General features: G+C 36.1%; 1 protein-coding gene across 1 annotated transcript; it reads left to right on the top strand.

Annotated features, from left to right (window-relative positions):
* LOC134742994 (fas-associated death domain protein) lies at nucleotides 1–10840 on the top strand. The gene is made up of 2 exons (XM_063676252.1): nucleotides 1–503; nucleotides 9406–10840. The coding sequence occupies exons 1-2, from the start codon at nucleotides 149–151 to the stop codon at nucleotides 9762–9764; spliced, it is 714 nt and encodes a 237-aa protein (XP_063532322.1). The 5' UTR covers nucleotides 1–148; the 3' UTR covers nucleotides 9765–10840.
* The last annotated feature ends 751 nt before the right edge of the window (nucleotides 10841–11591 follow it).

Below are 11591 nucleotides of genomic sequence, written 5' to 3'. Positions count from 1 at the left end.
CTACTAACTTCTATCTAGCTTATCAGTAATCTTTCTACGATCTTGGGCTTTTTTATATTTTTTTGCATTTGAGGAAACTTGGAGGAAGAAAATTACTGGATAAAATGTATAAGAACAACGCCAAAGAACAAGTATCTCTGAAATAAAGATGGTGCGTGTCGAAATTCAACCATTCCACGCTTCTCTTCGTACAATGGCAACAAGTTATTCAAAGCTAAAGGAATTAATTACTCTGAGGGTCAGTATGAGTGAAATGCACAGCCAAATACTACATGCGATGAAAGGCTTATACCAAAACGATATCAACTCTGCCAGGAGATACGAGCAAATAACCACGATTGGACAACTTTTAAAGGTTTTGGAACTCCGAGATGTATTGTCTGAAGAGAATATTTTGCCATTACAAGTGCTGGCTCAGAGACTTCCAGAAAATATGGAGGTTATGAATAACATCACCTGTTATGAGCAAAATTGTGGACCTAAACAAAACATAAATCAATATGGTAAGTTTTGCTCCATTTTTATTTAGTAAAGTTCAGAAAGAAAAGTGGTACTAAGAAATAACATTATAAGTCTAGCATTTCAAAGCCTTTAAACCTAAAGAAAGTAAAGTCGAAAATACTAAATACCCAGGATAAGTAGGACAGAAAAGCAAACAAGCATGTCAAGTTGCATTTACTGCACATATTTTTAGTAATTAAGAGAACTTAGGTCTAGGAGATCACTCATGGCAGTTCTTTATTCTTTATTCAAACAAACACAAGTATAAGTTTACAGCGACCTATGCCAAGACACTTATACTGTTAATACATAGTCAGTATCATAAACATGTATACATTTTTCGAACTACGAGTATCTCTAGGAACTTAAATTAAACATACATACTACAAAGTTACATAGGTAGAGTTAAAAAAAATCCTGACACTACTTTGTAAGGACGGCCACTTGTCTGCGAATATGTCTGCGTTTTGGATTGAAGCTAAGAAGTTATTTAGTAATTCTATTGCTCGGTACGTGGGTGCGTTTGAACCGTGATAGGTGCGGACATTTGGATATGCGAAAAGGTTTCTGGCTCTACGTGCGCTACGCCCTACTGCAGCTATGTAGTTGTCTGGGGTAAAAATACGCATACGCTCCAGAACAGATGGGTTGTCAATTTGATTTCTTAGAAGTAGACAGTAGTGTAAGGCAAGCGTTTGCTTACGCCTTAGCTCGAGAGACTCCAACCCTACCATTCCCAGTACAAAGGATGACGGAAATAAGTATGGGTAGTATCCATAATATCCATAGTTAAAAGGTTGTCCACTTTATTTATGATTATGTTTGTCTATTTGTAGTTTTGTTTTATTTAAATTATGTTAAAAACAAAATGTTTAAAAAATAACATTGTAATACAACTGCTTCTGTATAAAACATTTTTCTCTGGATTTTGACATTATGAAAAACCTTTTTTACACAACTTGATTGATATTAACCATAGCTATGCCCCTTTGTTTGCTTTTGTTTTTAATTTTTAGGGTTCCATACCCAAAGGGTAAAAACGGGACTCTATAAGTCACATCTGTCCGTCTGTCTGTCTGTCACCAAGCTGTATCTCATGAACAGTGATAGCTGAAAGTTTCACGGATGATGTATTTCTGTTGCCGCTATAACAACAAATACTAAAAAGTATGGAACCCTTTGTTGGCGATTCCGACTTGCATTTGTCCGATTTTTTATTATTGTAGGAGTTAGGAGTGAAAAATTAATTCCATACACATTTTTCAAAGCTTTATAAATATAATAAACACATTGGGTCGATGTTGCATGCTTAACAACAACTTAATTGATGTAGCTAGTCAAAAATGTAAAAAAAAGATAAACGAAGGGTGCTGTGGTAAATATTTAATATAAAGTTGGCCAAGCAAATCTAGACACTAGAAAAAGGCAGTAAATTTTAAAAAATGTAGGCGCAAAGGGATATCGTCCCATAGAAAATTTGAATTTCGCGCCTTTTTCTACTGACAAGAATTGCTTGACCAACTATATGCATTAAATCGTCTAAAATAATTTTTTAAAATTTTATTAGCCAGAGAAAAATGGGGGGGAAATATCTTTATTTTGCATAAAATTAAATTTGTTTATATTCATATTTATGTTATTTTTCGATTGTTTCAACTTTAGACTTAGACAGTAATTTCCCCTTGATTCTCAATTATTTTGACAAATTAAAACTTGACCTTTTGTTCATTTTATGTAGTACATAATGGGCACAGTGTAAGAAGTAAAAACAGTCATGATCAGTGTGGTAATTTAAAAAAAAATTGCAATAAGTTGGCAAAATTAAGAAAATTAGGGTAAGTATCTTTAACAAATTCTGTATTAATTTGGTCTGTTTGTATGTTTTTCTGTTCAAAACTTACAAGCCATTTTAGATTAGCTATGTATGGGTGAGCTGAAATTATTAACATTATTATTAGAGATGCCACGAATATTCGGCAACTATTCGGTTTTCGGCCTATTCACCACTTTGCCTAATATTCGGTATTCGGCCGAATGTTGCCTACTATTCATCGAATCGAATACCAAATATCTGTTGCACCTCCCAAATAAGAAAAACTACGCAATAAAAATAACCGATAACTAGGTATATTTCTTATATTTAATTTGTTTAAAATGTATTCCTGGAAAGTTGTTAAATACAAAAACCCTTTTTAGAGCCTTTGTTGATTACAAAATATTAAATTTTTATCATGGGTCTGATTTGGTTGACTCTAACTACATTCATTAATTCTGTTCAACAAAAAGTATATCTTAGCAAACTTGCTTTGGTGGCGAACAGTTATCATAATAATTTTGACTCAAAATGAACACATATCATGCCGAATATTCGGCGCTTCGGCCGAGCTAGGTGCCGAATATTCGGTATTCAGCCAAAACCACTATTCGGGGCATCTCTTATTATTATCCATGCTTATTCCATTTGCCCTGTCTAATTATGAAGGCAGAAGATTGTCATTGGTATTAAAAAATGCAGACAATGCTACCCTATCCTATCACTTCCACTTACTAATTAGCATCAGTTGGCTATGCAAATAATAAAAAAAGCAGTCTGCAAAAATAAATATTGCTTGTATAAACAAAATATTGCTCAACTAAAATTAATGGTTTACTTTATTTCAGGAACCAATGTAGAACTACAAAATGATAGACTAATGACTTTTAAGTCTTTAGTTGAAGATGATGTTTCATTGACATGCAATTTACTGTACAAAAATGGCATAATACACCCAAAAAAGCAACGCAAAGTCAGAATAAGTGAAAGAAAAGCATTAAAACTTGCCAACAGTAAATCATTTTCGAAACTAAATGAAAATGCTATGATCATGATCCTAAGGAAACTCCTGATGATCATGATCCTGGAGCAAATAGTGACATTTGTTGTGGACATCCGACTTTCACCCATTTCACTAATCTGCATCCATGCAGATGTCTTCCGATCAGCCCTGAACTCTCTCATTGAAGATTATCGACTTAATCAAATTATAGCTGGTAAAAATACTGGTAAGTTTTTTAACAGCATATTTTGTAATACTTCAAATAATAAAATACCTTATAGCACTTGGCCTATTTGGCACTAATGATTAGTGTGAATTTTGGTTTATAATCTGGCAAACTCAACTTGTCAGTCAGTAAGAACCAGGAAAATTATACTCATCCCTTTCTTTTGGACTTGTTGATACCTAATGCTTTTGTATAAGATTAAATTGCTGTGCCCTTACAGGGTATATATTCCATGTAAATGTAATATATTGGCAATAAAGATATTTGAAGTTGGAGTTGAAGTTGGTGGTACGGTGCTAGTACTAGCATAAGACAAAGACAGTATGATTCTCTCTATGTTTGAAATAAGACAGTCCGGGGCCAAACTATATTCACCTATTATCATTTATCAATGAACTTTCATTGTAGCAGAGATCAACTTTATGTAACATGGTATCTCATTTAAACTTTTTTATTGTTGTTTCAGACGATGTTATATCACCATACGGCGTTAATCTCTCGTTGATATACCATTTATATCGTCTTATCAGAGATATACGAAAAAAATACGTGACAAAAAAGGATGTTGGCAAGACACGCATATGGAGGTTCATTATAGATGCATGCAAAACTGTCTTCTTCGACAGGGTCTTTTATTCCTGCAACGTGGTTGGGATTGGAACAAGGAAGAAAAACTTACGAAGAAATGGCACGAAAACCTCGCAACATCGGGCCTTCTCGAGATACGCAAAAAAAATCAATTTGTCCATCAAAATGGACAACGGAAGAAGGCATCTATGCATAGATTCAAAAAATTGCAGATTATGGCAATTTTTGAAGTCAAAGAGTTTAATAAAGCCCATGGAGTATTTCTACTCGGACCCAATAGAAAACTTTATTGTTCAGATGCGCGACGATAATTTTCGAAACAATGATTGTCGAACAATTACCGCAAGATTTAAATCACTTCTTTTATCTAAGTATTTAAATTTTCTTTTAGAAAGTTTCAATTATAAAAAAGACTGGAAATGAAATAATTAAAACAACAAAAGCATTTAATGAGTCAAAAAGAAACCATAAGCATGTTATTAAAAATAATGATGTAGGCACAAATTCTTACAATCAGTTTACGGGTCACAAAAATATTAATCTTCCAACACGAAGTAATCTCTTTCAACAATTCACGCACGCACACAAAACTATCAATCAAAATAAATCTAACCCCTCAAAGCATGAAGCGAAAGACTTTGACATAGTTGTGAAAAAACTAAAAATGTATATATCTAAACAAATACAATTCTTGTTTATCCTATTTATCATTAATATAGTTTTGTTTGTAACATTAGCTAAGGATAAATTTCGGATGTTGACGATGCAATACAGTAGGTAAATAACACGAGATACTTAGCAGTGAAAGCATAAGGAAGTAAATTTACAGGTTTTTGTAAACTTCTAAAAGGAACTTTAAATTACTAGATGAAGTTACTCTTACGGCGTTTGCTATCGTTAAATATCCTGTTTTCGAAACGTTTGTAGAGTCAGACATGTACAATTAAAGAATAAAATATCTTTTTTTTTATATTTGCATTTTATTTTTCCTTTTCCTGATCTGAGCGTTATCCCGGTTGCATTCTAAAGCCAGGGATCCGTTTTAGCAAGCTAATTCCGACTAGCGTCACCCCACACTAGCGTCGTTTGAGCGTCGGCGTCTGGTTAGCGCTATGGAAAATTTCGTCGCTGCGCACAGTTACGCCAACGTTGCGTCGAGCAGCAGCCATAGAGTTGACTTAGACTCCAACGCTCGGGAGACGCTAGTGTGGGGTGGCTCAAAAAGTGGCGCGGGAACTTGATGTTGCGAAAGCGACTGCTATCTGAGTTTCCAACCCAGAGGGCAAACAGGTATTTTTTTTTATTATTTATCAAAGGGCTTTTTCGAGTGAACGAATATGTCGCCCCCAAACAGGTCTTGTTGGGGTTAGTGCGACTTCCTGACGATGTCCTCTGCCGGGCTAGCACATGATTGGCGTGAGAGTATCTCGGCGCGACATAGACTACCCCTCCTCCTTTAATTCATACAGTTAGTATACGACGGGTAGTCTAGCTCGCGGCGAGATACTGTCGCGCCAATCATGTGCTCGGCCTAACTGGTTATCCTGCAGTGAAAAGCAACTAGTAATTTAAAAGCGATCGTATTTTATTTCTCTAATCGACCTTATTATTTAATGTTATTCCATGAAAACGTAAACATAACGCGTGTAACATCGAATCATATCCATCGATTTAAATACAGTAACTGTCGAAGTCTAAAGTCGTTGGCATACCTGGTTCCACCCATACCCGGCTAAACGCCGCCGCCGGCGGTTTAAGTTTAAAAATGTTATGAAATATATTATTTTTATAAATGTAAAATGTGACCTGTAAAATTTGCTTTTACCAATAAAGTTCTGTATTCTGTAACGAATCGATACCTCATTCACCGAAATCGGTTCAGTAACTTTGGCGCTACAGTGGAACACGCGACATAAAAATATATAAGGGTGGTATTCCATCTGTCCAATATGTGTATTTGCGTCTCACATTTTGCTTAATGAGAGACTGAGACGCAATGCACATTGGACCAAGAAATTGTACAGGTGGAATACCACCCTAAGCTAAAATCATATAACATAATCCTTCCCATAGCACAGAATAAATAATAGTACTTGGTACAGAAGGTTAACTCTTTAACAAAACGCGTCTATTACGACAGATATGACCGCTAGGTGGCGCAAGCGCAAGCAGGCGTCCGTTCCGTAGCGGCGCGCGACAACTACTATGGCTAGACACCAAAATTGGTGTGGGTCGCATATACCTATACTTTGCGACAAAATCGCGGAGTGAGTCACGCCTGCCCGTAGTCGGTTAAGATTAAGAATACTTAAATAATATATCGTTTTTTTATTTTATTATACCAGATAAACAAAATACTCGGGATATACTTTACTCGTAGATATTAAACACTTCGTTCGGGACGAATAAAATAGGTTGTTTTATGCTCATGTTCCACTGTCAGCATCAATGGTAAGGTTAAAATAATCTGCAACCTTCTTATTTAGGTAACTACTTAAACTAGCTAACTTAGTAATATTTTTATGTAGGTAGCTAGGTAGGTAATGTCGATTATGAGTTAAGGTATGTTAGGTTAAGGGTCACCCCACACTAGCGTCTTTTGAGCGTTAGCGTCTAGTCAACGCTTTCGAAAATGGCATCGCTGCGCAGTTGCGCCAACGCAACGTTGCGTCGAGCAGCAGCCATAGAGTTGACTATAGACGCAGATAATCGGGAGACGCTAGTCTGGGGTGGCCCTAAGTGCGGATAATTCAGTCATCTATAAATAAAAATAAGCGTTATATTCGATTGAAACCCACACACCTTCCAACACCATTTTTAGGGTTCCGTACCCAGAGTAAAATTACTAAGACTCCACTATCCGTCTGTCCGCCTGTCTGTCCGTCTGTTTGTCAACAGGCTGTATCTCATGAACCATGACAGCTAGACAGTTGAAATTTTCACAGATGATGTATTTCTGTTGCCGCTATAACAACAAATACTAAAACTGAATAAAATAAATATAAGTGGGGCTCCCATACAACAAACCTGATTTTTTTGCGCACACACACTCGCACTTGCACGGTTTTTTGATTTCCATATCACACTTATTGCCACTACAGCAACAGGTTATAGGAAATTTTCAAATCTAATTATAATAATTATCGAATATTTCACGAGTTTGTAAAGTTAAATTGTCTTTCGACACAGCCTCAGACTCGGACTCACACTCAGCCTCAGACTCGGACTCGGCCTCAGCCTCAGTATGGCGTACCATGTACAGCGTACGCCGTATATCGTATTGCGCATGGCGTCTGGCGCACGGCGTATGGCGTGTTGCGTGTGGCATATGTCATATCGCATACATAGCATGGCGTGTGGCGTATTGGGTATGGCGGATAGCGTACGGCGTATGGAGTTTTGCGTGTTGGGTAGGTATTGCGTAAGGCGTAGGTATTTTGTATGGCGTACGGTGTATGACGCAGCGTATTGCGTTTGGGATATTACGTACGGCGTATTGCGTATATTGCATGGCGCATATGGTAAGGTGTGATGTGATATGGTATAATGGGACTGAGTGCCGTATTTAGTAGGTAGACCAGGATCTCTAGAAGGATGTCGTATGCATAATTGTTAGACCGCGGTTTGACTTCTGATCCTTGTAGTAGGTTTCCCAGGCTTTAAGATACCTGATGTTGCCAGGCTGAAAAGTGCTGCCGTTCGCCTCACCACCCCCCTGAAAATCCCCTATAAAATGTTCATAGTTTTCAGTTTTTATTATTTTTAAATATTCATAAATATAATTAATAATTTTCACACCCCTCCGTCATAAGGCGTCGGGATTCTAATTTCTATGGATATTTTGCCCATACCTCCATTATTATGCTATCATCAAACAAATATGGGTGAATTCAAAATTCTATAAATCGTGTGTATAAAGTGAATGTTGCGGCCTATGCTCCTTTCTAGGTAGTGCAGGGATGCCTAAGTGGATCTTCAATTAAAATTATTTAAATTGGATGTTATTTATTTTTGTAAATTATAATCAGGCATCGTAAACTGCGAGCGAAATCCATTAAAGTACTAGGGTTTTCATACATCTAACTAGGTTGTCATACGTCATTTTAATGGATTTCGCTCGCAGTTTACGATGCCTGATTATAATTAAATTAAATACAGTACAATTCGAGTTTATCGTTCAATATACATATTTTAAAAGATTGCCGTTAGTTGTTGTTTGCTGTCGACGGTCGTTATATACGTATCCGTTCGTTGCCGATCTTCGAATTTCGGACGCAATCGGCCGTCCGTGACGCCTGGTAGATGCGTTCTAAACAGTGAGCATGGTAAATTTTGGGACATAGTCCGTATTATCTCGCAACTTCCGCAATTTACAACCAGGATCAATTTTCGAAAATTCTTTACGAAACATATACTGTGAAAGAAGCTTACCAACAAGTCGAAAAATAGTCCGCACTTACCACAACATACCTTACCTACATAACCTCTAATACTTACCTAAAGTAATGTAAAAACCTACCTACCAACTAAGATACCCGACTTTAAATTTGTGTACAGTCAGAAAACCCGTTACCTACATACTACATACATTTGTATCAAATGCGTAATTTTTAATTAACGCTGTTACCTACTGTCCTTTTTTTGTCTGTTCTTGACCATAACAGAAACGAAACACGTGCATGAAATTCAGCCAGAAGTCAATCAATAGTACCTATACCTACCCATGTTTTTGTTATTATAGCATTTAAGACTCAGTTTCATTAGTCGATAGGGCCCGCATGCGGAGTACGGGAGATTCCCATAACGCATCGCATGCCATGAGTTTCACTAGTCTTATTATACCGCCTGCGGGGAATCACCACACACTGCCGGGATCACATAACAGTGCCTAGCCAAGATGCCAATCGTTTACGCTTCGTAGCAAACGAAACGCAACTGTCTCTGTCGCACTAATATGGAAGAGTGATAGAGAGAGACTACCGTAAAGTTCGCTACAGAGCTAACGATTGGCATCTTGGCTGGGCACCCTATATAGTTATCGATTTAAATGAGTTTCATTAGTCGTTCTACCGATTTATCGACCTATAAAACTGAGCCTTTATAATGTTGAAATCTTACTACTAATATTAATGCAAACCCACCCACCTTGACGCTTTTCTGTTTAGCCCTATGGTTGACTGGTAGAGAATGCCTATAATGGCATTAAGTCCGCCTGTTGTACACTTTTTATGTGCAATAAAGTTTAAAATAAATAAATTAATTAATTAATTTCAGCTGAGGAATACACACAACAAACTGCTCTGCCAAAGCCGCCACTGAAAGAAAACGAAGATAATGCTTTCTCAGACGGTCTATGTGAGAAGAAACGTGAGAGGATAACTGAAACCATCGTTGAAGAAATAGGCTCGTATTGGCGCAATCTAGCCAGATACCTAGGCATACAAGAGTGGAGAATCGATGAAATTCAATGCAATGGTAAACCAATAGGTGAAAAAGCAGCAGAAATAATGGAGATGTATAAGAAAAGAGCTGATCGTAAGAAATGGTTTTTTGATCTCTTGGATGCGTTAGAGAAATCCCGTAGAAGGGAATTGTGTAAAAAAATAAGAGAAATTGCTACAATGAACATCTAGCATTCCCACATTCCCCTTTTCTGATTGTGACTGCGTCACGGGTACAAAACGATTTTATAGAGTCGGATTGGGTCTAATTTTAAACGACAATTAAAATTAGACCCGATTTTAATTTTGCATAGTCTATAATATCCTTTTGTTGAAATTACAGAAGTAGCGAATAATCCTTTCCCATCGTATTTTATTTTTTAAACCTTTGTTCCTTTTCGTGCTTTTTAGGGTTCCGTACACAAAGAGTAAAAACGGGACCCTATTACTAAGACTGCTGTCTGTCTGTTAGTCTGTCACCAGGCTGTATCTCATGAACCGTGATAGCTAGACAGTTGAAATTTTTACAGATTATGTATTTCTGTTGCCGCTATAACAACAAATACTAAAAACAGAATAAAATAAATATTTAAATGGGGCTCCCATACAACAAACGTGATTTTTTTGCCGTTTTTTGCGTAATGGTACGGAACCCTTCGTGCGCGAGTCTGACTTGCACTTGGCCGGTGTTTTGTACAGTCGGTGCCCTAACATAAGTATGTTGGGGCACTTACTTTACCCGAGAGTCGAGACTGACGATACGAACGTTTCCGATAAAATACGATGGGGGAAAGGAATATTCACAACATCTGTACAGAGCAAACTACGTTGAATAGAAATTTACATTAGTTTTTGGCAAGCTTGATTTTCTAGTATGTATCTATCTGTATACGTTTAATAAGCATAATCAGTGAATTAAAGTGTTAAGGGTCTTTAATCCCCCTAACATTACATAACATAACATTATATCGAAATGAAAAATATAGTCTAAACCTTTGTTTAGGCTTTAAGATTTGAACTATTAAAACTAACCTATTATAAGAAGTAGAAAGGTAGAATAAAAAATATATTATTTTAAGTAAGACTATTTATTTAAAAAAACGAACTTATAGTTCATAAGGCACTTTTGCTATTAATAATACTTAACATATGTAAATATTTAACTTATAACATATATATGTGTATATAGGAATGTTTTACACTATAAAACGTTTTACATTATAAAAACATGTATATATTTATAGCAATAATAAATGAGATAAGTTACATTCGAGTTAGTTTCAATTTATCAAAATGACCAAAAATAAGGCACTCAATATTCACAATGATTATGATTGTTCAAATTTTTTTCTCTTTCTTCTCTTTCTAAATAATTTTGCGCAAAACCTATGTATTAAACATGATACAAATAGAATGCATTGTCATCACAAATTGTAGTGGAATGCATACGTATTGGATTGGAAGACGAGATATCGTATCCACGGAAATGTAGCCATCAAATGGGTTATATGATATCAGTAGCAACTTACGACTAACAATACAGTAAATGTCTCGTTTCCATTCAATCGCAGCAAAAAGTAATTGATAGTAAATTTGTAGACATTACAAGTCTGTAACTATTAGTTTTTTAAGGCCGTTCCATCGGTTTGCCGCTGTCTTTGTCACATTTCGCAAGAAAAAACGGGAAAGAACATACGCGCCAAGTGTCAATTTTGTTCGAATTTGGTCGGTTTTTATTTATTTGAAAAAGTTACCTTACAACATCGAAATTCTAAAGCTATGAAATTACTATTTATGTTAAGATTGTTTTTTCTTCTTTTTTTGTTTAAAGTATCACATAATAAATAACCGAGTAAAGTAGGATTAAAAGTCCGAGTTAGAGATTACTTTGGGAATTAATTGTATCGAGCGAAGTGTCATAATTCGTGTATCGGAAGCTATGTTGTTAAAGATAATATAAATTTAAAAGTGGAAAAATTACTGCCTTGGGTGAGACTTGAACTCACGGCCTCTGGATCA

The sequence above is a fragment of the Cydia strobilella genome, chromosome 7 (assembly GCF_947568885.1).
Source record: "Cydia strobilella chromosome 7, ilCydStro3.1, whole genome shotgun sequence".
NCBI classification, from domain to species: domain Eukaryota; kingdom Metazoa; phylum Arthropoda; class Insecta; order Lepidoptera; family Tortricidae; genus Cydia; species Cydia strobilella.
This window is presented reverse-complemented; position numbering and strand designations above follow the sequence as displayed.

Bases quoted from the DNA above. Each gene is read 5' to 3' on its own strand.
- LOC134742994 (XM_063676252.1), top strand. From the start codon at position 149: ATGGTGCGTGTCGAAATTCAACCATTCCACGCTTCTCTTCGTACAATG. The intron at 504-9,405 runs GTAAGTTTTGCT...AATTAATTTCAG, and splicing joins ACAAAACATAAATCAATATG to CTGAGGAATACACACAACAA.